The 26,883-nt window shown below is 43.1% G+C and overlaps 2 protein-coding genes across 2 annotated transcripts; one reads left to right on the top strand and one right to left on the bottom strand.

Moving 5' to 3' along the window:
- Positions 1 to 20,163: 20,163 nt before the first annotated feature.
- On the top strand, positions 20,164 to 23,811 carry grhpra (glyoxylate reductase/hydroxypyruvate reductase a). The gene is made up of 9 exons (XM_071517331.1): positions 20,164 to 20,381; positions 20,843 to 20,973; positions 21,067 to 21,139; positions 21,227 to 21,343; positions 21,609 to 21,697; positions 21,822 to 21,923; positions 22,137 to 22,272; positions 22,643 to 22,773; positions 22,961 to 23,811. The coding sequence occupies exons 1-9, from the start codon at positions 20,296 to 20,298 to the stop codon at positions 23,080 to 23,082; spliced, it is 987 nt and encodes a 328-aa protein (XP_071373432.1). The 5' UTR covers positions 20,164 to 20,295; the 3' UTR covers positions 23,083 to 23,811.
- Positions 23,812 to 24,196: 385 nt separating this feature from the next.
- On the bottom strand, positions 24,197 to 26,335 carry LOC139642460 (zinc finger and BTB domain-containing protein 5-like). The gene has a single exon (XM_071517295.1). It carries the CDS (start codon positions 26,333 to 26,335, stop codon positions 24,197 to 24,199), a length of 2,139 nt encoding a protein of 712 aa, XP_071373396.1.
- Positions 26,336 to 26,883: the final 548 nt, after the last annotated feature.

Here is a 26,883-nt window from a genome sequence, read left to right as displayed (position 1 = left end):
CCTGCTCATTACGTTTTTTTTGCGCGACTCAGCGTCAACTCTCAGAATTAATTAGATTGTAAAACTGATACCTACCTTTTGGGGCATAATTTCTGAAAGTGTCCCCATAAACCTCCACTTCACACAGAGTCAGGTACTCTCTCCTGCCTGGAATCACAATATTCACATAACGACCTAATTTTCCATAACACTTGAAGATTTTGGGTCGGTCAGGTTTGATCTGGTCAATAGTAGCACACCTATGGGAACAGAAAGGGGAGACAATTATTTAATTCACTCACAGAAACTTCTAGACATTCTATAGATTCCATGAGGTACTTCCTTTGAGGTATCACTGTTTGAGTTTTTTCCATTACTGCAAGAACTACATAAAAAAGAACCCATAACCTCCATACTACTACTAGTGTTTTAGTGTTGTTTGAATTCTAAATGTATCATGCACAGTCCAGACACTGTGGATAATTTACCTACTTTCGTTCCCGCCTGACAACAGCTTTCTCCTGCATAACATAAACTTATTTTCCCACCATTTGTTACACTGGAAATGAATGCCAATCGATGCATTTTGTTGTTTCCAGTGCTAGAACTATGCCCCTGAGAAATCTTATTGTGTTCACATTGTCAAATGTCACTTGAGTGAGATAAATTCTATGATACCCTCTGTGATACAATCTGAAGAAATTACTAAATAGAAATTACATATCTGGTTAATTTACTTAGGATTGTTGTTTCCATGGTTAGCGAGAGAATTTCCAATGCGGATCTCAGCGCCACGGATTCTGTCAGCACAGCAGTCTCTTCTGTTGGTGATGATGATATACTTGACTTTGTACACCGTCAGGAGATCCACTCTCCACCATGGTTTATAGTCTCTCTGGGTGTGGGTGCAGGATCTGTCATTCAGGTTGTTAGCACGATTGCCATCAATAGCTCGTTGAGGCGACTTATCCTCATATTTTGAAGAATGAACTGCTCTTCCGCTTCGTGCCCAGTTTGTTCCTGTAAAAATGTATGAAAAGCCAAAACAGTGATGAAAGGAAGGCAACACAGAAGCAATAGATGTATCATTTGATTGTGGCTTTTTAAGTGCATAGATGTCCTATGTTTATTTGCTGTCTTAGCAGAATTTAGAGTTAAGAAAAACTGGAAACTGGCTGAAGTGGCAAACTAAAACAAAAACCTTCTTTTGCCACTCTTGCAGGACGTAAAGTTTCTGACTCGTGGTTTCAAAAGGCAAGCTTCCACATAAGCCTTCTGTATCTTAATAATCCATATGGCATAAACGAGGCAGGTGTAAGATAAAACAAAATAGATGATTTATTCCACAAAAGGTGTCAATTACAAAATAAAACGTCTCCACATGGAGTCCTAATCTAGCTATCTGTTCTTTTTCTGATCTTAAACACTATCAGGTCTATGGTGCACAAAAACAAATACAAATTGCCTACAGATACGGTCACGGTCAGAAAACTGTTGCTCCACGTCCCGCTCCATTGAATACTTTCTGCCTACTAGCGCAGGCATACTGATGCGCACACAGATAATTACTTCAATTACTCCAGTTTACGATAGCAGGACAGACTAATAGAGCACAGATAAGCATCTTAGATAAATCACTGCTGGATAAATATGATTGAACATCACAAATCAAATGTTAAGCATTCCAAATGACATAACGTCAAATATAATATTAATGCAAGATTAAATTTCTTATAACTACAAATGATTCAAATGAGGCACAATATGCTAAATAAACCTGATGTACCTTATGGCTCTAACACTGGCAAATGTTTCAAAGCAATAAACAGAAAGCTCTTATATTTAGTAGAGCAGACAACCATCACCATTATCTGATATCTGATTTTTATCTATATATATTTATATACACACATACTGTTTGAAACTTAGTATTTAAAATTATAAAAGAGTATCTCACCAAATTGGTGGGTACTGATAGGGCTTATCATCCCTAGGAGAACCAGCAAAATAAAGATCATGGTCCGAGTCATCATCCTGTTGGAAAAGTTGAACACAGTTAAATGGAGCATACTGTAGAATTAAAAAGACAAGATTTTCAAATTTCAAATAAAGACTATAGAAAAGAGTTGTCTTTTCATATTTACCTGAATGCTTTGCAACTGCAGCTCTCTTCTTCCTCCTCTTTGTGAAAGTAGACAAAAGTGGAGGCCTTTATACTTTCCGGTGATGTGGGATTTGCAAGAAGGATCCACACTGATTATGCTAAGTCTGATTGTTCACAATAAACACACTTTGTACCTCTAATTGAGTTCCTTCAGGCCACTGTAAAGTCACACATATTGACACGGTATTGTTAATATGTACAAAACATCTTAGCTAAACACTAAAAAGCCTTACGGGGACTGCTCTGCCTCCCTGAGGGGCCTGGAGCCTAAATACTGCATATTTTATGGAAAACAATTGTCTTGTGATTATCTGCCACATTAAGTGAAAGCAAACATACATAGCTTATACATTTAATTGTGTCATGATGTGGCCTATTATAATTTTTTTGTGTGTTATATTTCGGGTTGCAGTGGTTTATTTTCAGTTTCATTAATTTACTTGCATGTTCTATTTTTGGTGTTGTGGTGTAGCTATTATGTTTGTGGTGTTTTGCTAACTAGCATGTAAAGTTTGCCAACTGTCCTGACTTTTGAGTTGACACAAATACAGACTGAGTGGATGCAACAGTGGGAGGATTGGTGCCGATGGCCAGCCGATCGACGACAGTGTGCTGGCCACACAGACCAATGTGACTGGCAGGAGGGTGTTGTCATGTTGGATGCAAGCGCTACAGCGACAGAGAGAGAGCAAGGTGACTATCGACATTGACGACGACGAGGGCCGAGGCTGACGAGTTGCCGGATTGTGCTGCTAAGTGCTCACCTCCTGAGAAAAGAACTGGAGTATTAAAGGACTGGTTTACCCAAAAATTAAAATTCAGTCATTATCTACTCTCCCCCGTGCCAGGCCACTATGGCCACTCATGGTTTGTGTGTGTGACAGTGCGCAAACTCCATCTCGTGAGGTGTGGTAATGCGGAAGCTAAATACAATGGAGAAAGACAAAATTGATAAAATTTAGTTTTTTTCCCACTCAGAGCGATCGTATGGCATCAGAAGACTTGGATTATGCTACACAAACTGTATGGAATAATTGTATGGTTATTTTTTGTTATTTTTGTTCCTCAAAGGCTGCAACTGCTGCTGCTGGGAAGCTCTGGGAGTGTTATATGGACTAGCAAACTAAACCAGAGTTTCAACTGGCATGGGGATGAGTAGGTAATGACTGAATTTTCATTTTTGGGTGTACTGTTCCTTTAAGACGGGAGTGCGCGCCTGAGTCCTTGTTAGTTTAGCTAGGCAGCCAGCTATGGAAAAGTACTTCACCCAACATAGGTGTCCAATCATGCACATCCACTCGCACAGATGACTATATGACACCCAGCTATAGCCGATAACTACGCTAAAAATCATCCATTCTTTGATAGAAATAGGACAAGAGAGTAGTAGCTCCACCGGCCCCAGCCCAAGCTGCAGCAACGGCTCCACAGTCAGAGCGTGGTGAGTCCAAGCTAACATTATGCAGGCAGCAAAATGTTAAAGTCGAGATGAAATGAAAAATGCATTTTTAACCCTTTTAGATCACATTCCCGGTCATATTGTGCACCTATTTAACAATATAGGCCAAAGAAAATACAAAAAATCAATTTCTTTGTATTCTTATATCAAAATCCAATCATGTTTTCTTCCTGTAAAACAAAATATGCAGTGTGCTTACGTAAGCATGAACCAACCAATTTCAACCAATAATATCATGACATCCACCCATCAATCATTCTTCAACCTGGTGTGTGTGGAGCCAACAGTCCTCTGTAGCTCCGTTTCTCTCTGTAGCTCCGTATCGCGCTAAACTCTAAGCTCCGCCCACTGTTTAGCGGTCCAATCAAATGCGAAGGATTTGATTTAAATCCCTCTTGTAACTGTACACCGCTCAAATATTCCATTTCACTGGGAAATACATCACAGTACAGAAGCTAAAGACGCTCTAACTTCCGTTTCAGTGGGACTTTAAACATTCTACCAACAGCAGACTATTCATGCACATGTACTCTCACAGCTAGATTACTGTAGAACACCCAGGATGTAGCTGATTAACGAATACATCCTGTAATAGCCTGGCTGGTTTCTGAAACACCACCATTCCTCTTAACGGAAATGGTAGGAGAGAGTTGCTGCTCCAATGGCTCCAGCAGCATCAGCTTGGCAGGAACTCCACAGCCAGAATCAGATGTAGAGTGGGCCATCCAATGTGCGGGAATATTGAGGGTGTTGTCCCTGGAATGCCACTTCATCCACTGAGGGAACAGACACCGGCGGAGTTGATACAGGACTCCCATCATTTATTGTCAACTCTGACAACAATACCCAACTGACCCCTACCTTTTCAAGGATCAGACACTCATCCCAGATGTTGTCAGAGCTCTAAATGAACACAGGCCATGCCAGACCGGCTTAAATGATGCCACCACCCCTTTTAACTTACGACAATGAGAAAAGAAGCTTCAGCCCGAAATGGTACAAGTGCATTGGGATAGATGAAGTAAAAGCCAAGTTTTTTCTCTGTCATTGTTGATTCTATTATTGATATAACTAGAATAGATCATATCTCTATGTTACTAGCCCTGGTCACAGTGTAGAGCACTTTGAAGTTTGAAGAGCTGAAGATCTGGTTACCTGTAGAAATACCTCGGTCAATGACTGACCTAGGTACGATGAGCACCACAATGTCTGTGGTACTCATTTTGCTTACTCTTTCCATTTCTCTGGTTGCAGCCAGTCCGTTTCTAGTACACATAAACCGTAATTAGTCTGCATGAAATAAGTATCTATGACATGGTGTGGTGTCACAAAAATGCAGTGGAGGAAAGTAAAAGTACTTTGTTACTGTACTGAAGTAGTTTTTTCAAGTATTTGTACTTCACTCCACTATATTTAGTTTTGGATACTTTGACTTTTATTCCACTACATCTCAAAGCAAATATTTATACTTTTTACTCAACTACATTTCGAAACGGTAACGTAACCAAACTAGAAGGGCACTCAGAGAGCGCAGACCTCCGCCAAGGCTCGTGCTATTATTGCTTGTTTGTGAGTCGGATCCGGATCCGCTCCAAAATGTAATGGGTTCTTCCTTGGCCCATGCTACACCCTTCCACGAAGTTTCATGAAAATCGGGCCAGTAGTTTTTCTGTAATCCTGCTAACAGACAAACAAACAAACAAACGGCACCGAAAACATGACCTCTTTGGCGGAGGTAATGAAGTGGAACCAATTGTCAGATTGTGTAGTCCCTACAACCCTTTATGTAGAGCGGCCACAGCAGCCAGTTTATGCCCCACAAATGGAGTCAGCGTAGAGCACTGAGGCCAGACCGGCAGATATGTGCCACCCATAGATAAGAATGGCGTGACATTTCAAATTGGCCACACCTACAAAGTGCAGTACAAGTGATACTCCCTGCTCTATTTCTATGGGCAAAACAAAATTCAACATTTTCTATGGTTGCTTTTTCTGTATTCTGATAATTTATATTAAATGTATGTGGTGTAAATAATGTTGTTACCTTTTCATGGTTATCAAAGAACTGCATTATCAAGTTTTTTTTCTGGAAGTCACAAAATGCTAACAAGCTAGCAAACTTCCGTGCAAACTTCCATTCAAGAGGAGTCGTGTTAGCATTTTGAGACTTCATAAAACTCTGCGGTAACAGAATAGCGGGACACAAAATCTGCACCACGGTAATTTTCCCTGATTCATAAATTTACCACACCCATGAATACTGTGACGGAGCCACATTACCGCTGTGTTATCCTCAGCTGTAGCCCAGGTGACAGCCAATCAAAACCAACATGTTAATTAAGCTTTACATAACACCTGTCCGCCTGTGTGTCAATGGGCAGCATAAACCTCTTCCTCCTCATGCACTCCTACTGCTGTAATTGTAATGTTGGCCATGATAAACGGAATGTTTATGATGTCACATAGGCTACTGAAATTATAAATTGGCTGGTGGTGATCGTCACCTGATGAAGACCTATAAACCTTTGTAAGATAAATACTGTATATGGGAGCATTGGCAGCTGTGCACACTCCAGCACAGGTTTATGGGACGTACGTATGGTAATTTCTTTTTTTTTTATCATGATAAACTGAATCAAATCAGATGGAAACTGGCATTTATAACTGCAATCAGAGCGGTGATTAATAATTGCAAACCCAGAGTGTGAGTCATATTTATTAAACATTTTCATGTGTGTCCAATGATAGCCTAATGAATGCCCTGGGATACAATGTAACTTTAGCTATTGATTTTTAAATAATTTACATTAATTTTCATTAGTTAACATCAATTTCTACAATATACTGTCTGACTAGAACAGGTGGTATTTTTTGCAGGCGGTGTGCTTTTATGAATCGTTTTCTCAATATGTAAACGATCAAAAGGGGTGGAAGAACAGGTAAAAATGGTAACGATAATAACGTCCTGATATTTCACGTTTATGAATGAGGAAACCCCCTACTGTGACGGCCCCTCCTCCTGGCGGAGAAGCTCTCAGAGATGCAGGTAGACCAAAACCTTGTGGACCGTGTGGATCAGTGCCATCCATGAAGAACAAGGCCAGTGAGATGGAAGAGGCACATCAGCAAGAAGTGGAGGAGCTGACAATGCTCCAGAAAAAGATCGCTTCAAGCACTGTGGAGCTTGCAGCCAAGCTCAAGGAACAGAGCGATGAGAAGGAGACCCTCCACCAGGAGAAGAAACCCCCCCCACAAAAGGTGGATGAAATGCTCAAGAAAGAGAAGGCCTTGAGCAACCATGAGCAGACCATGAAGCTCAAAGTCCCGGACCTGGAAAAAAGAAACAAGAGGCCTTCCATGATGAGAAGATTTGCCTTTGGTGTCATGTTTGTTTGTCATGCTATTACCTTGTGGTATTTAAATAATGTTAGTGGCATTAGGTAATTTAACTGATTACCGTGTCACGCTAGCTGAGCATTGGTTATCAGATTAAAAAAAAGAAAGAAACAGTTTTCTGGTATTCTAAATGGTCTAACCTTAGTGGCTGCCAAATTGTATTTTAATGCTATGATGTTTTAAGGGTGTATAAACTGGCTCTAAAAGTGCTTGACAGAAAGCCTATGCTATCACCACTGTACCATTCTCTCCAAACATTATCTTATGAGTTGGGGTAATCTTATAGAATTTGTAGCCGCTTGTCTTGTTTTTAAAGTTTTTCATGGTTTAGCCCCTCTAAATGATTTCATTAAGCAGAATTCACAAAATAGCAGGTCTACTTGATCTACATTGAGAGGAGACTGTACCATTCCATTCAGCAAAGGCTCTTTTGGTCAGTCAGCTTTTCCAGTGAGACCCCACACATCTTTGGAATACCCTGCCTCTACACATATGCAACAGTAAAACCTACAACATATTTAAACATAGTCTAAATAAATGGCTAATTTGTAATCAAGTCTGCCTAATCAAGTCTGTCACCATGAATCCTAACCCTTTGACTTTGTATCATAATCTGCAAATAAAGACCATTATTTGAAATTTTAATTCAACATTTGTGAATACGTTGGAAAATTGTTGTGAAAACCAAACAGCAATTAGAATATTCACAAATGCACGATAACGTGCAAATAACTGAGTATGCTAACTCTAACTACCGGTATGTTCCTTTCGGCCAGTGTATTTACAGTCACACACATTGACACAGTACTGCTAATATGTAGAGAACATCTTAACTGAACACTAAAAACCCTTAGAGGCACTGCTGTGCCCCAGAGGGGATGTGGGCCTGGGCCAGAGCAGTATAACGGCCCTGCTCCACTACAGCCATCGGGCGTCAGGCATTGTCATCAGCCGTCAGCCATCGAAGGAATGATTCCTTTACCAGCAGTGAAAGATGCTCCACTGCTTGCATTGCGTTCGCATTGCGTTGTGTCCGATGGCTGCGTCCAAGAGAAAAAATCGCCGAGGTTCAATTCTCGATGGCTGACGCACGCGTTCTCCCGCATTGAAATAAAGTTGAATTAATTGTTTTCTGGTGAATCCATTCAAAAGTCAACGTGCTCTGTGGAGCAGGGAGAATGTCACGTTAACGCAACACTGATGGCAACGCTGGTAGTGGAGCTCTAGCATAAGTCAGTGGCTAGACTTACGCTGTGTTCCATTGTACTTGAAACTTGGGGAATAAAACGACTTCTGACACGGAAAAGTGCAACTGAATGGTCGTTGAAGGAGTTCCCAGTTGGAAAGTCTCTCCCACATAAACACAGCTGTAGTCACGGCACTATGGCGGTGCACATGGTAAGTATACTGAATTCCATCAATTTGTACTTAATACAATCCGATTCATTATACTAATGACTGTCACTCTGCTACACAAATTCCTGTAATTATAAGTCATAGACACAGACCCCCTAATCTCTCTGTAACATACAGGAATCTAAACAATTTATTACTGGTTCGGACTCCAATTATCAGTCCCCCACAAAGCCATGCACCTCGAACAATAAAAATGGCTTTATTAAACGTCAGGTCGCTAACGAATAAGTCATTTTTAGTTAATGATCTTATAAGTACACATAACCTAGACTTCACCCTACTGACCGAGACCTGGCTGGATAGAAATGGTGCAGTCGCGCTCATTGAGACTGCACCTCCTAACTTAAAGTTCATCCATACCACTAGATATGATAAGAGAGGTGGTGGAATAGCTGCTGTCTTCTCTGATATCTATAGCTGCAAGGAAATCTCCCTTGGGGAATTCACGTCTTTTGAATACCTTGCTGTATCTATACACTGTAGTGCTGCGATTTTAATAATTACTGTCTATCGGCCACCAAAATCGAAATGTGGCTTTCTTGATGAACTCTCTGAGCTACTGTCCAAGGTCTCCACTGACTACGATTGTTTAATTATCTCAGGTGACTTTAATATTCACGTTGACAATCAAACAGACCCTGATGCCAGCATGTGGCCCCACCCACAATAAGGGGCATACTCTGGACTTGGTCATATCAAAAGGACTTAATATTTCCGTACCCTGTGTCATGGATGTTGCTATCTCAGATGACTGTTGCATATTCTTTGATGTGTCTGCTTTTCCTGTACAACAGAAGAGTACTCGAACAATCAAAAAACGTACTATTGATAATAACACAATTGAAACCTTTAAGAAAACTGTAAATGAGTTACCATTGTTCATGGCATCACCAACTGAGGATCCTGTGCACAACTTCAACTCAAAAGTACGAAATATCATTGACAGCATTGCACCTGTTAAAACTAAAAACATTAAAAAAAAAAAAGCCCCCTGGAGAAATGGAGTGGTTGTTAGGCAGTTTAAGAGAAAGTGTCGCCAGGCAGAACGACAGTGGAGAAAGACAAAACTTCAGGTTTACTATGAAATCTACAAGGATAGACTGAGTTACTATAACAAAGAAATTAAACAGGCCAGAGAATCCTTCTTCTCTAAAATCATTAATGAAAATATCAACAATAGTAAAGTGCTCTTCTCTACTGTTGATCGACTTATTAATCCACCATGTCCAACCCCATCAGAGATGCTGTCCACTAAAAAATGTGAGCAATTCGCCACATTCTTCAATAACAAAATTATTGCCATCAGACAGAACATTAGTACCTCAAGTTCTATAAATGAACCTACCCTCCAGTTCTCCAGGAATATTACTTGTGCCATGTCTCATTTTGACCCTCTAGACCTACAACAACTAGACAATTTTGTTGGGCAGCTCAGGTCCTCCACCTGCTGCTTGGATCCTCTCCCTACCACATTTTTTAAAACTGTTTTTGACTGCTTAGCACCTGAGGTATTGGAAATGATTAACTGCTCTCTTCAGTCAGGTATATTTCCTGCAGCGCTTAAAACAGCTGTCATTAAACCACTTCTGAAGAAGAGTAACCTTGATGCAACAGTTATTGCTAACTATAGGCCCATCTCCAACTTACCATTCCTCAGCAAAATACTTGAAAAAAACAGTTTATTCTCATCTTAATAACTATCTAACATCAAACAGCCTTCTAGACACTTATCAATCTGGTTTTCGATCTCACCATAGCACAGAAACAGCACTTATCAAAGTTGTGAACGATCTGCATATAAACACAGACTCCAATAAACTATCTGTTCTTGTGCTCCTGGATCTCAGTGCCGCTTTCGACACTGTTGACCATGACATTTTACTACAGAGGTTAGAAAAATGGGTCGGCCTATCTGGCCCGGTTCTAAACTGGTTCAGATCCTACCTACAGGATAGGCAGTTCTTTGTGTCCATTGGCGACTTTGCCTCGGAAAGAGTGAGTATTATGTGTGGAGTACCCCAAGGTTCAATTCCTGGACCACTACTGTTTAATCTGTATATGCTCCCACTCGCACATGTCATACAGAAACACAAAATAAACTACCATAATTATGCAGATGATTCACAACTGTACATATCCCTATCCCACGATGACCTAGATCCCATACATTCCCTAACTCAGTGTATTGATGATATTAATCTATGGATGTCACAGAACTTTTTACAACTGAACAAAGATAAAACAGAAATACTCATCTTTGGTGCAAAGGCTCAGAGACAGAAAATTGCAGCTCATCTCAGTTCTCTGTCTCTGGAGAGCAAAAGTGAAGCTAGAAATCTGGGTGTAGTCATAGACGGCGATCTAAATTTTAAGAGCCATATCAATCAACTCACAAGATCAGCCTTCTACCATCTAAAAAACATTTCAAAACTGAGGGGCTTTCTATCAAAATCAGACTCTGAGAAATTAATTCATGCATTTATAACAAGTAGACTAGACTACTGTAATGGTCTTTTCACTGGCCTCCCAAAATCAGCTGTGCGGCGACTACAGTTAATTCAAAATGCAGCTGCACGCGTTCTCACCGGAACTAAAAAGTCTGAACACATTACGCCGGTTCTTAGATCCCTGCATTGGCTCCCTGTCAAAACTAGAATCGATTTTAAAATTCTACTACTTGTTTACAAAGCTCTAAATGGCCTTGCACCTCAGTATATAATAGACATGCTAATTAGATACAAACTAGCAAGAACTCTCAGGTCCACAGGCAGCGGTCTTTTAACCGTCCCTCGCACTAACTCCAAAGCAGGGGATGCTGCCTTTTGTATCTTGTATTTATGCCCCAAGTAGATGGAACGCCCTGCCTGAGGACCTGAGAGAGGCCCCCACACTGAACACCTTTAAAACCAGGTTAAAAACCTTACTTTTCACAACAGTCTATGACTAAGTTCTTAATGTGTATGTGTGTGTGTGTGTGTTTTGTATATTTTGACATTGGCATATTTTGCACTAACACTTGTTGATGCATATTGCATATGCATACTGTATTGTCTTTTTATGTAAAGCATGTTATGAAAATGTGTTGTAACAACTTTGTAGTTTCCATTTGTAACGTAATGCGGTTGACTTGTGCTTTGTTACTAGATATGATACTAGTATGAACTAGTCTACTAAAGTTATTAGAGCTATGAACTAGCCTACTAACGTTACTAGAGCATTGTCAGATATTAATGTTAACACTATTTGGCAAAAGGTGTTGCTTCCCTATTTTCCCGAGCAGACACACTGGAAAGCATTTCGATCGGAAGTCGGGATAACTTCGAATCATCGACATCCGACTTCCAATTGATTGCAGCATAACTGCATATTTTAAGGAAAACAATCGTCGAGGTGTAGACCTTACGAGGTCTATATGGACTAGCAAACTAAACCAGAGTTTCAACTAGCATGGGGGATGGGGGGGCATGGGGGTGAGTAGGTAATGACTGAATTTTCATTTTTGGGTGTACGGTTCTTTAAGGTGGGAGCATGCGCCTGAGTCCTTGCTAACTTAGCAAAGTAGTGGAAAAGTACCCAATCATGCAATCCACTCGCACAGATGACTACGCCACCCAGCTATAGCTAGCCGATATCTATGCTAAACATCATCCATTCTTTGATAGAAACAGGACAAGAGAGTAGTAGCTACACCGGCCCCAGCCCGGCACCAGCTCTGACTGTGGAGCAACGGCTCCACAGTCAGAGCGTGGTGGGTCCAAGCTAGCCCTGCTGGGCTTTCTGTGGGCTTGCTCAAGTGTGGGCAACCCACAGAAAACCCATACAGGGCCCATAGGTGGGGAAGGACTGTGGGCCCTGCATGGGCAAAACCACAGTGGGCCCTTGTGGGGTTAGAGTGGGTTTGCCCCAGCCCTCAACACCACCATTCGTCTTTATAGAAAGGAGAGAGTTGCTGCTCCACTGGCTCCAGCAGCATCAGATTGGCAGTTTGGAAATTGCATTTTTTAACTGCAGCAGTGTTAACATCTTGCTACATGGTTGTTGCTAGTGATTTGGACTCTGACAACCATTTTTTAGAACGCTAGGCATCTCACTATGATAAGATAAGATAAGATATCACTTCATTAAGCCCCTTGGGGAAATTCAGGAGTGGTGATATTATGAAAGGAATTATGAAATGTATGAAAGGCAGTGGTGTGCTTTTAGGCAGTGGTGGCCTAAAGGTTAGAGAAGCGAGCTTGTGACCGGAAGGTCGTCGGTTCAATCCCCTGGACTGGCAGGATAAATCTGGGTGGGGAAAGTGAAAAGCAGCGCTTGTCCCTCCCTCATTACCACCACTGAGGTACCCTTGAGCAAGGCCCTTAACCCCAACCGCTCCAGTGGAGCTGCTCAGTGGCCAGCAGAGACTGTGGTTGTACTGGTCAGCTTCCAGGTGTGAATGTGTGTGTGAATGTGATCAGGGCGTTCTGAAAAAGACAGCACTGCTCTCAGTGAAACTCCCCTGAATAAATAAAGGTGAAAAAAAAAAAGAAAGTCAGTTACAGTGAAGTTGCAGAAACATGGCACCCACCTTACCGAACTCATTTCAATGGTTCAAGAATTCTACCAGGTTATAAATGCAGTGGTCCTAAGTCAGTTCTCCTTTGTTTGAATATTATTCCTGACATTTATTTGTGGATGAGAGTTTATAGAGGATCTAATGATGAGTGGAGGAAGACATAGTAATGGTGAAAAAAACAAGCACAGATCCTGTACAGACCCACAGCGTTCAATTCACTGCACTGAAGCATTGCGACATGGTTATGGATTGGATAATTCCACTAACATCACTTATGGCACATGTAATAATGTTACATAACGTTAAAGTTAATAGGGCACTGGAAGACGTAGATGAGAGTGGGGCTCAGTATGGGAGCAATGCTCGGCCAGCACGACACATTTATCGGTTAAATTACCTATTCCACCAACGTCACATACCTCAGGTGATAACGTGACCTACCGTTAAGGTTTGCAGGACAGCAGAAGATATGAATGTCTGTAAATTGACACCGAAGAGTGTGGCTCAATGTGTGAGATCCACAAAGGCAGGCATCACTAACTGCCAGACTCTGGGCCGGATCCAGATCCAGTGATGGTTCTGTGCGGACCGCGACCCATTTCTGATCAATTCATGAAAATTAATAAGATTGACGGAGCGTTGTTTTCCATGGGCGCAGCTATAGACCTTAGGCGCAGCTATTTCAGCTCATACAGTAATGCCTCAGTGGAGCTAGGAGATCACAGACCAATCACATGTGTCTACTTAACTGAACTCAGCCAATCAAAGCGATTTACAGTGCATTGAGAGATCGCTAGGGAAACGCACAGAGAGCAAGAGAGAGACGAAAGCTACACAGAGACTGATGACAGCATGTCTTGCTCCAAAATAAGAAAAGTAGATGCAGAAAATCAAGCTTTCAAGGATGAATGGACAGACCAATATGCCTTCATTCTCCCCGCAACGAGTTCTAAACTAGTTCGTCTCATATGTTCTGAAACCGTGGCAGTAATAACAAGCACAGATCCTGTTTTCACACCGGGAGACTGTGGATTGAGTTCAATGCTGCTGGTCTGCTGTCTGTACATCTCCAAATTACAGACATGACGTGATGCGACATCAGGTGCATTAGAGATCGATTTAGATCCATTTCTATACAGACCAACTTTTGATTTTGTGCCTCTGTTTGGGAAACACTGCATCTCACGGTCAGAAACGCCCTCTAGAGGCCATCTGACGAAGCGCATCATCTCACTAAGCGTTACCTGACTGACTGACTGCCTGACCTGCATTTGCCTCGTGATGCCCTCGGCTGCGCCATGGCAAACAGTGGCAATGTGAAGCGCCACTATGAAACAAAATGTACATTGTTTATTTTATTTGATAGAAAGTCATACAACAACTACATATAGGCCTCCAAATCATACCACACGTTAGATATTATGATACTTCGGACCTTTGATGGGAAGAAATTTTAGTGACTGGACCTCCTTGAATTTTAGCTGAATACCCCTGCAATATGGCAATATCAGTGTATGGGACTCAGTGTGGCATTTAGCCTAGAGCCCTTCATTGGCCTCAAATTTAGGCCCTAGCCCGACCCAGGCCCTAGACATTCAGGTCCGAGCCCTAAGGCTTATGAGAATTCTCAGCCTGAGCCCGATGTTTTTGTTTTTTTTATCAATTTCGAATAGCCTATTAAATCAACACGATACCAAACACCATACAAAACCCTTCCAAAGCATTACCAGTAATAAATGTGTCAGTTCTGGCCGAGCGCAGTGTAACAAAGCCGGATCGGAGCTGCAACTCTGGTGATACGCAACACTTCTATTTTTACAGACTACGACTACTTTGACAGACTATGAATCCGTCTGTTCTGTATTTTAGCCATAAAAATGTATATAAATGCCAATAATTTGCTTATTGTAGTCATTTATCACTAACTTAACAAAATAGAGGATACATGAACCAATGTCACTTAAATAAATGTTGGAGATGAGGTTATCCACGGATATCTGCTGAGAAGCCTTCTATTTGGTGACAGTAGGCCTACGTCTACACTCAAAAAAGTGCTGTGCTGTGAACATTAATGTGGTACATTAATGTTCCTCACAGTACAATGTGAGTTGTTTATATAACAATAAGCAAAACTAGATAACTGTGTTCAATTACCCATAGATAAAAACCTAGATACGCTCAACAGAATGGGCAGACCACAGGCGGAACGGTAACGGAGCTGATGTAGCAGCTTGGATACGCAAACGGAACGCATGCTGTGTAGGATGATCAAAAGGTTCACCAAAGAACATGGCTAAAGTCCATTTTCTCAAGAACATTCCAAGAACAGTAACGTTAGTCCATGAGGCCAGTGCTTGCTTGGAAGCGACGAGAGGGCGTGTGTGTGTGTGCGCCAGGCAGACTGTGTGTCTGCTGTGTATGCCTTTTGATTTCAAGTCCCAAGCCAAAAAAAAAAAGTGATGTGAAAATCGGCCCAAATTCAGGGCTCTAATTTAGCCTATAGGCGAGACATCTCTTAGTCAGAGACATCCTCTAGAGGCCATCTCACGAAGAGACATCTCACTAAGCGTTATCTGACTGACTGACTGCCTAACCTGAATTTGCTCCGAGATGCCCTCGGCTATGCCGTGGGAAAAATCCAATAAGTGGTTTATAATTGATGATAAAGATAAAATAAACACAAAGGCTTTTTCTTTGACATATCTCAGCCTTTTCAAACCAATCTCAATGCCATTTGTTCAATCAATAATGCTAAATACCTTGTGATAAGCCAGCTGTTGTACATACATGCAGTTTTGACTACATTATTCTCAGCAAGACAGATTTCATATTGATACTTTAACGCATCTATTTCTATTTCAATCTATTTCTACAAGCAATATCAATTCACAAATTAATATAAGAGGATTTATAAATAAACTGTTGCTTGCACCTCCTAGTTCAACCCCCCTACTGGGTAGTGTGCCTGATGTCTAATAGGCAGAGACAGAGCATTGCTGATATACAAGACACTCTACCAATTCTGGAAGCAATAGCACCATCTACTGGATCTTGTGAGCATGTGTATCCCAGCTACTCTCAATTGGTTATGGGGCCAAACTGTTACTTGAAATACAAATCTGGGGCCGGATTCAAACAAAACCCTCGTAAGAAAAAAAATCTTCTCAAGTGCCATTTTTTTCTTAACTTTAGTCTTATGAAAAGAAATAGGAAAAATCCTATTCTCAGAAACAGTTCTTATATATTTTCTTAACTTTCTTCTGATGTTTCTTCCTAAGAAAAAACTTACAAATAAATGGTATTCTTGAAATGAATGTTCTCAAATTTGTTCTTGATTTTTTTTTCTTAACTTTAAGACAGCCCTTCACCTGTCTTAAAATTCCAGTGAAAAGGTAAGCCTCTAATATCATATATTTAAACACATTTTAGATAAGTAGGTTATAGTTCAAAGTCTTCATAAGTTCCCCTACACCTAACATTAAGATGAACATTTATTGTAAAGCTTTATTTGGTGTAGGGCCAGGCCTCTGTCTCATGTTTATTGAAAATAAGCTAGCAAATTGTACAGTTACCAACAGCAACAAAAGCAAAATATGGATGTCATCTAACCTACTCATGCTTAACAGCAACAAAACAGAGCTCATGGCTGTGGCTCCCAAGGCGCTGCTCCGGAAGGTTGGAGATCTTCTTCTCCACGTGGACGGCTGCTCCATCTGCCCATCCCCAGAAGTCCACAACCTGGGTGTCATTCTGGACTCCACCCTCTCTTTTCAGTCACACAACAAATCCATCACCAAATCCGACTTCTACCACCTCAAAAACATCTCTAGACTACGGCCATCAGTCTCTGACTCCGTGGCAGAGACCCTCATCCATGCCTTCATTACCTCTCATCTAGATTACTGCAATGGAGTCCTGTTCTGGGTACCCAGAAAAGCCCTGGACAGAACTCAGCTGCCAGGGTTCTCACCCGCACCAAGCCCTGGCAGCACATCACCCCCACCCTCATTCACCTGCACTGGCTCCCGGTCAAGTCCCGCATCTCCTACAAAATCCTACAAATCCCTCCATGCCCTCGCCCCCCAGTACCTATCTGACCTCCTCCACCCCTATACCCCGTCCCAGAATCTGCGGTCCTCAGACATGGGTCTGCTCTCCACCCCCCACACCAGCCTGCGATCTTTTGGGGACAGAGCCTTCAGTGTGGCAGCCCCCACCCTCTGGAACTCTCTCCTGGCAGAGATCCGCAACGCTCCATCTCTGGACACTTTTAAAAAAATCCTGAAAACCCAGCTGTTCACCAAGGCCTATGGCCTCTAGTCAACTCTCTCATCCCCAGCAGTTATTGCTATTATTATTTTCTGTTCTTGTAATTTGTCTGCTTCACTGTGTAAAGCATCCTTCGGTTTCTTGAAAGGTGCTATATAAAATCGAAGTTATTATTATTATTATTATTAACCAATGTTTAAATCTTTGCTCTAGTTGCCCTAAATAGGTTTTTCCCCAATTGTTTTGTAGATGGAAGCACTTTGGGTTACCTCCTAGCCTTGTCTCCTAGCCTCAATGGTAGTAAGCCTAAAGTTTATTAACCAGAATTAATTCAGGCCCTATTTTGAGAAGTTCTTCAGTAGGAAAATTAAAGAAATTTGTAAGAAATGAGACTGTTACTAAGAAAATATTGATGAATTGCACTTAAGAGTCTTCTTAAGAACTTCCTTAAATTTCCTCTTATGTCATCTTATGTCACATTGGTGAATCCGGCTCCTGGATTCTATTTATATCAAAGTTGCGAAGCACAAAAGGCTGAAAAAGGCAAGACAAAGACAAAAGACAAGTTTATTATTTGTATGTATGTGTATGGCAGCTTTTCTCTACTCTGGTTATAGAAGCATAATTTGGAATAAAAATCTAATTTCCATTTACAGTGTATATGAAAGCTTCAAAACACAAACTAGATGACCTTGTACAATCTCAGAATCACATATTTAAAACAAATGTAGGCTAATTTTCAACACAACCTGTCTGGTTTGGGACAACACACATTTATATTACATCTCAGCACAACATTAATAACACATATTGACACAGTACACAGTACGTTATTAAGATAGGTTGTGTCAACAACCAAGCTAAATACACTGTGTTGAAAATGACCCATCAGAGTTTACTGAATAGGCATGAATAGCAATAAAACCTATTAACATTACATAACATAATATTATAACAATTGTTATTAGGCTATTTCTATGTGGATACATTAGCAATTATAAATATGAACTTCAAATTGAACTACAAACACAGCTTTTCCAAGTGCTTGTGAGCTTGTTTCATATATTGAAAAAGCTTTGGGCCAGAATACACACCAGTGTGCAAAACATTTCATTTTCCCCAGTGACCTCCAGTCCAACGGGATAACTGCGGTTCTACTGAATTTGCATATTATGTGAATATAATAATACTTATGTACAAATGAGTTGATAGTAAAGGTGCACTGGCAGGCCTTATGAGCCTCAGTATATAAATATACTGTATATTGCAGATGACACATGTAGAGCAACGAGGGTGGGGCAAGAGCATGACAAAGTATTTACCAGCTGTGTTGTAATGATATCATTTTATTATAGCGGTTGGTGCAGGAAAATTGATGTCATCATAATGTAAATAAGCCTGTAAAAACGTAGGCTTTAAGCAGTCATCGGTATGTCAAGTTTGCAGTTATGCCGCTTTGTGGTTTGAAGTCAAATCTGATATTTATTGATTGATTGATTTATTGATTATAACATTACACTATAACATTTTGTCGTTAATGTAAATTGAAATGAAGGCAAACTAGATATGTTGGTACAACATATTTCAAGATCAAAGCCACATGATTTCTAGATTTTTATTTGAAGTTACCTCCCATACATTGACATAGGGTAAAAGTCAACCAAAGGGTTGGCGGAAATGACGTCAACGTCGGCTCCCCATCGACAAAGAGCTGGGGCACGTTCAATCTAAATACGGTGTGCACCGTTTTGCTACGGTTTCCGGGTTGAACGTCATGTTTCCTCACAACGGTGTGAAACGGTGTGCAACGGGCTTTGAGGTACGTTGTCTGTCGTTTGGTGGGTGTATCAGAGGTGTTACCCAATCAGCAGCAACGTGTATATAAACCCTGTCGCATTAAAAAGGCAGGGCGCACAATGGATCCAACAAAAGTCCTTTACAAATGCGTCCGCTGCAGCTTGCTGTCTGCAACAACTGAACTGATTAGAAGACATGTTTGTATCTTTTGCTATTGTTTGTACCATTGTGGAGTGACACTCATAAACTTTTCTACTCCACTCTACTCCTCTAAATAGGCTATATAATGGTAAATATTACAATATCATATCACAACAACAGTGATCAGCAATAATGATAGGCCTCATAATAAAATAATTAGCTCATATAGATCAACGCAGTCTCGAAGGTAAGAAGTGGATTATCCTTCACCTGAAATGTTTGCCTTGTCATCCTGAAATGCAAATGAGGCAAATGCTGGATCACTATAATTAGGAAGCACAGTTTCCACAAACCCCTTCACTCGATTGGGATGTTCTCTGCTATTCTGGACGGCAGGGCAGTGACTGTAACATCGAGCGTATTTTGTAGTATTAAACACATATTTAAAGAACGCAAAGAATGGCCTTCTCAGTTGCCACCACCGTTTCCGTTTAAATAAACGTTTTGCTACGTTTTGTCGGGGCTGAACGCAGGGCTGGCAAAGGGGAAAAAACAGACCTGGCAAGGAGCTATTGCAAATAGTGTGCATGTGTGAAGCAGTCAGAAAGGGGTAAAATGCTTCAGATGTAAGAGGCTCGTACTGCAGACGTACTGCACGTATATCAAATGATGCAGTTGTTCAAAGTTGGGATATTTCGCCATTGTTTGCTGATGAGCATCAACATGAACACCAAGTCCATTTTCTAGGAGAAATCACACAATTGAATAATTCTAACCATGCATGGACAGTGAAACTGCCTAAACAAGGTATTGGACTTGATTTTAAAATTGACACAAGGGCAGATACACGTGTATCAGGAAAACAAATAGTGATGTCAAGAGAAATAAGCCACAACCTTATTTTTTGCGGTGTATGGACCCACCCGTCAATTGACAACTCCACGCAGGCGCACTGTTCTAAAGCCAAATACTTCCTGATGTCTGAAGGAGCGTGTGAAGTGTAGTTCTTAAACGGTAGAAGACAGCAGTTCAAATGTCTGTGTGAGCGGTGTGTGGACGTCCTTTCTCCCTACAGACTCATCCATTCTCCGTCCGAAGAGGACTTTTCTTCAAAGTGGGATGCAAACTGTTCAGAAACTCATGAAGGTTTTCGTCACCAGACGCATCCCACAAGAGGGGATGAAGATCCTGTCGCAGGCTGGGGTGTAATTATGCAGTTTATTCATTTTTAATTTTCACTTATAGCGAGATAACTAGCCATTGGCAAGCTAGCATTTATCAGGATTTGTACCTGCCAATCACCGTGCACACTGACTGTGTCGTCGTTTGGTGGTTTCCTTTTAATTTGACGCAACTTTATGAGGTTTAGGCTGGCAAAGACTTCCAGAGAGAGTTGGCCAGTAGGAGTAGGTTTCATGTTACAGTGCACTAGCCGGCCACAGACTGTGTGTTCAGTGTCTCAGCCTGTGACCTTTTCCCAGGTCACACTCAATGTTATAATATATACCAGATATATAAAAATGATACATCACCATTACAGTCATCATTCAGCCTAAATCACAAGGGGACAACAGAGGATCCTTGTAATATTTCCTTTTGCAGAGTAAACTGACATTAGGTTGCCTCATGCACCTCCTGGTCTCTTTCTCCCGCCCCATGGAAACAGATGTAAGGTGTCTCTGTGGGACTCGGATGAGCCGGTGCCGAGGACCGAGCTTCTAAAAGGCGTGGAGGGGGCACACGCGCTGCTGTGTCTGCTGTCGGACAAGATCGATGCTGAGGTTCTTGATGCTGCAGGTAGGCCTACTGGACGATGTCCACTGATCTGGACTGTGTGCAGAACTGTGCCATTGGGTCTAACCAGCTGATTCTCTGGTCCAAATACATCAGGGCCGAACCTGAAGGTGATCAGCACCCTGTCGGTGGGATTTGACCACCTGGCCCTCGATGAGATCAAAAAACGGTGAGCTACATTGACCTTCCACTGGTATAAGTAAGTGTCTCGTGGCTTGTACATTATACTTCCGTTGTTGTCATTTGTCTCCGACAGTGGCATACGTGTCGGGTACACTCCTGACGTCCTGACTGATGCGACGGCAGAGCTGACTGTGGCTCTGCTCCTGGCTACCGCACGGAGAATACCAGAGGGAGTGGAGGAGGTCAAGAAGTCAGTTACACATTTACACTCATCAGGCTTTACTTTGATGATGTTTCTGTTGTCTTTTAACCAGCAGTACAAACAATTCTATCTGAATTTGTTTTGAGATCACAGCAGTGGTCACCCCCTCACACTCTGTCCCTGTAGAGACAATCTCTCTTCTCTCTTTCTCTCTTTCTCTCTGTCTTTCTTTCTGTCTCGCTCTCTCTCTCTCTCTCTCTCTCTCTCTCTCTCTGTGTCTCTCTGTCTCTCTGTCTCTCTCTCTCTCTCTCAGTGGTGGCTGGAGTACATGGAAGCCACTCTGGCTGTGTGGTTATGGTCTTTCTGGCAGCACAGTAGGAGTCATTGGACTGGGACGCATAGGTAGGGTTTGCTGATATCGCTTCGTTCACAGACTGGGTCCTGCAACCAAGCCCTGTGGTGTCATATGATTTTTTTTTTTTCCTAATGTATTTGTTGGTAAACTGAAGAACTGCTGCTCTGTCAGGTCTGGCTATTGCCAGGAGGCTGAAGCCGTTTGGAGTGAAGAGGCTGCTGTACTCTGGGAGAACAGCCAAGCCCCACGCTGCTGAGGTGGATGGAGAGTTTGGTAAGGATAAGGAAAGAAAGGAGGAGGAGATGAAAGGGAGAGGTGACATGTGGGGTATGTGTCTGTGAGTGAGATGGCAAGGGCAGGACAGAAGGGGAAGGGAACAAGTGATAACAGTGGGAGTGAGAGGTTTTGGTTAGTAGGTTTGCTCTTTCGATTCACTCTCCTCACTTTCCTCCCTCTCATCTCCGCTCTGTCCTTTCTGCGGAACAGTTCCCCTCGACACGCTGGTGTCCGAGAGCGACTTTGTGGTCGTTTCCTGCTCCCTCACACCGGAAACCCAGGGGCTGTGTGACAAGGCCTTCTTCAGCAAGATGAAGAACACCGCTGTCTTCATCAACTCCAGCAGGTAGCCTTCCAAAGCCACGCAGAGCAGTGTGTCTATTATTATATTATTATTTTCAAAGATGCTGTACAGCAGCAATCTCCAATCATGTGCCTTCGAGAGCCATGTGTGTGCAGGTTTTCATTCTAACCAAACACTGCAGCAGCTGCTTTTACTGATTAGTTCCTCCTCTCTGGTTGAAGATATGGTAATCAATGAAATCAGCTGGTGTAGTGCTGGGTTGGAAAACCTGCATACACATGGCTCTTGATGGCACATGATTGGACAGAACTGCTGTACATCTTAAGGCTGTGTGTGGACAACAAAATATAACAGAACTAAGACAAAGAAGCTCTTGAGGAGACATATTGATGAGTGTTTGTGTGTGTTTTAGGGGGAATGTGGTGAACCAGGAGGATCTGTACCAGGCTTTGAGCAGTGGTCAGATAGCTGCAGCCGGACTCGATGTCACAACACCTGAGCCTCTTCCAACAAACCACCCCCTTCTAACACTCAAAAACTGTGGTGAGTAGACAGAATATGGATTTTTCTGGGTATGTTTCTTAAGTATTCATATTTTTCTTCCTTTTCCGCTTTGCAGAGTACGAAATGTCTTCTTCTTGATTTGACAAAAATGTTCTTTTACTGTTCATTGTCACAATCCTTGATTTTCTTTTTTATGTTTTTGTCTGTTGTCTCTTGTCTCATGCAGTGGTTTTGCCACACATCGGCAGTGCCACCTACTCCACAAGAGGCATCATGGCGGACCTGTCGGCCCGAAACCTGCTAGCTGGCTTACAGGGCACAGACATGCCCAGTGAACTCACCTTCTAGTGCCGCCTGCTGCCTCCTCTGGTACCTTCTGGATACCATGAACCCCAAGTAACAAAGCATAGCTACTAAATTGTATAGTGATGGTCTCCTTTCTGAAATCAAAGTGGTGAAAGGATTAAAAAATATGCTTTGACCATGAAGAAAACTAAGAATACTAATGTAGATCAGACAGAGATAAATGTTTTCAGCTGGAAGGTTAATTAGATATATTCCTTTCATCCCTTTATAGTTAATAATGAATTTAATAAACAACTTATATTTTTGAGGTAGGAAATGCACAGTGCAAAGCCTATCTCATTCCTTGAATACATTTAAGTATTCAAGCTCTTGAAAGAGAGCCTAATAAACTAGCAGCACTCCATAACCATAGTTCTTAACAAAAAGCACTAAGTATGTTCAGTCTACTATGGAAGACTGCAGTCGAATTGCAAAAGCCTTATTACATGCATCCTTTTTTAAAATGTTTCCTATAAAATGGAATTGGTTGTTGGTTCTCCTTTCATTCCAACTGTAGTGTCTGCAAGAAAGACTCATTACATAATTATTCTGTCTTGGTCTGTACTGTATACTGATGTTAATGCTCCATGTCTAGTGTTACTGTTATAAATCACTTCAGTTTTGTGTAAAATGATTTCTGGGATGAAAAAATTGGATTTTTCCTTAGAATAATCCTGAGGATTAAATGTAAAGATTTAATGTGTTTATTTGATAAATTGTTGATGCCCAAGTAAAAAGGAAAGAATTAAATACAACAGAAATTCTCCAGTGCGTAATTTATTTATTTTATCACTCTTCAAGTTGCAATAATGTAAACAAGATTATTCTCTCAGAGAATATGTTCAGTGCATTCACTTCATCTTGGCTACATTTGATCTATGACAACATGTTTCATTTCATGTAACGGTCATCATAAATCACCATGGTTGAGAATATAAAAAAAAAAAAATTACTTCAGATGTACAACTACATATCCACTTTGATTTAATGGAGCATAAAATCAAGAATCAATAGAGAAGTTAGGGTAATAAATAGTCATGTTGACAGAGTTCCTTTTTTCAGCCTAAACAATCCTGTCTCCTGTCAACTGGACAAGCTCCCATCAGGTAGGTAGAGTTCAGAGCAGGGTGTCTGGGAAAGGTTGGTGATCGCCTTTCCAGTGCAGGCAGGTATTCTTCGAGTGTTTATACAGATGGGAGGACTGGCTGAAGCGTTTGCCACACTTGGGACAGGGATAGGGCTTCTCCCCCGTGTGGACGCGAATATGCTTCTTACAGTCTGTCAGGTTCATGAAGGTCTTACAGCAGATCTTGCAGGCATATTTCTTCTCTCCTTCCACTAACAGCACATGGTCCTCGGCTGCTGCCTTCTTACACTTGGACAGAACATCCTCCGAAGCTCTAGTAAGGGGCGGCCGATCGACGGCATCCCCCGCTGGTCCAGAGGAAGAGGAGGCATCTGGATCTGCGCAGGCTTCTGATCCAGGCAGCGCTTTGGGGGCGATGCGTCGGAAAGCCGGTGCCCCTGAGCCGCCGCCGCCGCCGCACCCTCTGCTGGATGGCTGGACGAGGGAGGCTTGCAGACTCAGTCCTGCAGGTCTGATGCCACTCAGGAATCCCGCCAGAGAGCTCTGGGTGGGCTGGAGGATGAGCGTGTCGCTGAAACCGTGGCCCTGAGTCGGGAGGAGTGGCTGAAAAGGGACGGAAGCGACCGGAAAAACGAGGGAGGAGGAACAATCAGAGGACGGAGCGGGAGAGGTGTTTGCTTCTTCGGAGGTTTGAGATGGTTCGCCTGCATCTCCTGCAGCTGACGGAGCTTCACTGGCGGCAGCGGCAGCAGCAGCAGCAGCAGTGAGACTAGCTAGGCTGTCCTCCACCTCTAGTTCCCCCATGACACTGTCACCACCGGGGTTGAGGAAGCAGGAAAAGGCCAGTTCTGACAGGCTGTCGAGGCCTTCGCCGTCAATCGACTCCTCCCCGACATCTCCACCCTCTCTCTCCGTGTCCGTTTGAAGATCGGTGCACAGCTGGGGTTCTAAAGAGCTGACGTCACCCTCTGTTGGGCTGGCCGCGGCCATTTTCTCATCACCCACCGGTGCATCCAAATGGTCCCTGCAGTCGTCTGCTGGAGATGGAGGGTTGTTGGGTACAGTGTCCAAGTCTGGAGACGATGAGCTCAGTTTCTCCTTTTTCACCTCAATAACCGCCATCTTCTGCTCCTCTCCCTCCTCCTCTCCCTCTCCTTCCTCTCCCACCTTCACTTTCACAACAGTCTCCCCATCGGCGTCGCCATCCTTCTCCCACGCGCCCGCACCTCCTACGCTGCTGTCCGACTGGCTCGGCAGCTGGATCTCCTCTGACTCACCCTTGGTTGCCTCATATTTCTCCTCGACCTCCTCCTCCTCGCCTCTGCTCTCCTGGAGGCCGTCATCCGTCTTCAGGCAGTCCGGGGAGGACAGCTGCTCTCCTCCCTCCTCTCTGTTGACGGTGCTCCTGGTCACAGTAGGGGATCGTTCCCTGAAGTTTTCCCCGGGCAGCCTGCAGGTCCTCTTCCTACCGCCCAGCCTCTCCTCATGTGGGGGAGACCTACGCTTGTGCCTTGAGGTCAGCGCTGCACTCTGCTCACCGCTATCACTCCTCCTCCCCCTCACCCCTCCATCTTCAACCCCACCAGACTGGCTGACCTCCATCCCCGCTTCCCCCTCATGGAGCTCCTCTCCCATGGCAGAGGTGACCAGGCTGAGCTCCAGATGCTGAATTGAAACTGAACCAGCAGCAGCCATGGCGGCGACCTGGGAAGACGGAGGCTGCTGTTGCTGCTGTACTGACCTCCAGCCTTTCGGGGGCGAGGCGGGGAAGTTGCGCTTGGACAGGTGGAGCTTGCAGGCCTTGACCACGGCGTTGAGGTGCAGGTGCGAGGCGGCCAGCAGAACATCCATCACATTGGAGGCCCCCAGGGAGAGGCTGGAGGTGTAGACCATGTCCAGCAGGGTGGAGAAGGCCTCGGGGGTCACCACCTCCGGGTCCAGCTCCATCACACTGGGGCCTCCGCCTCTGTCCGCTCCCGGTCCCCCGCCCTCGTCGCCGTCCGAAGAGCTCAGGAGGGCCCGGAAGTGAGAGCTGCAGGCTGCTAAGATGGAGCGGTGGGCCTGGAAGCTCTGGCCTCCCACCAGCACCACAGTGTCACACAGCTGGGCGTGGAGACGCTGGTGGTTCAGCTGCTGGAAAATGTGCTGGAAATGGCCTGGGAAGTCCATCATAGCCTGGGGGTGATGAGAAGTGGGTGTTTTTTTTTTTTTTTTTTATATTTATGCTCTCCAGTATGTATGCTGCTGGCAGTATAATAAACCTTCCCAACAAAGGTCCAGCTGCTCAGAAACAGCGCCTATATGTGCCACTCTCCATGCCCACTCTCTTCTCATCAGCTGAAAACGGCATCAGTTTGACCGGACTCTGACAGCATTCCACATTACCTCCAGTGTGAGGTCTGCTTGTATCCTTTACCCGGGTATCCTGGAGATGCACTGGACTACAATGGGCGGGCCCGATCTAACAAAAAACACGGAAGGATGCGGTACGGTTTCAAGCCTCTTTGTCTGGAAAAATTGCCCGCCGTCCGCACAGCTGCATTCCGCAATTCACAGATAAATTCCAAAATAATAACTACTACCATGATAATCAATCCAGTTGATTTATTGCGCTCATGGAATCGGTCCGGTTTAGCATCCAGCGTCTACCCACGCCACCATTACTTGCAAAGCCGCATCTCTTTTAAAAATGACAACATCGCCTCCAACTGGTGATG

The sequence above is a fragment of the Centroberyx affinis genome, unplaced genomic scaffold, assembly GCF_046629955.1.
Source record: "Centroberyx affinis isolate AG114_WGS23_722 - 3 ecotype Tasmania unplaced genomic scaffold, CSIRO-AGI_Caff_v1 ptg000485l_1, whole genome shotgun sequence".
Taxonomy (NCBI): domain Eukaryota; kingdom Metazoa; phylum Chordata; class Actinopteri; order Beryciformes; family Berycidae; genus Centroberyx; species Centroberyx affinis.
The sequence above is the reverse complement of the archived record's forward strand: the minus strand, read 5'-3'. Positions and strand labels throughout refer to the sequence as shown.

Bases quoted from the DNA above. Each gene is read 5' to 3' on its own strand.
- grhpra (XM_071517331.1), top strand. From the start codon at position 20,296: ATGCAAACTGTTCAGAAACTCATGAAGGTTTTCGTCACCAGACGCATC. The intron at 20,382-20,842 runs GTAATTATGCAG...CCATGGAAACAG, and splicing joins ATCCTGTCGCAGGCTGGGGT to ATGTAAGGTGTCTCTGTGGG. The intron at 21,344-21,608 runs GTCAGTTACACA...TCTCTCTCTCAG, and splicing joins GGAGTGGAGGAGGTCAAGAA to TGGTGGCTGGAGTACATGGA.
- LOC139642460 (XM_071517295.1), bottom strand. From the start codon at position 26,335: ATGGACTTCCCAGGCCATTTCCAGCACATTTTCCAGCAGCTGAACCAC.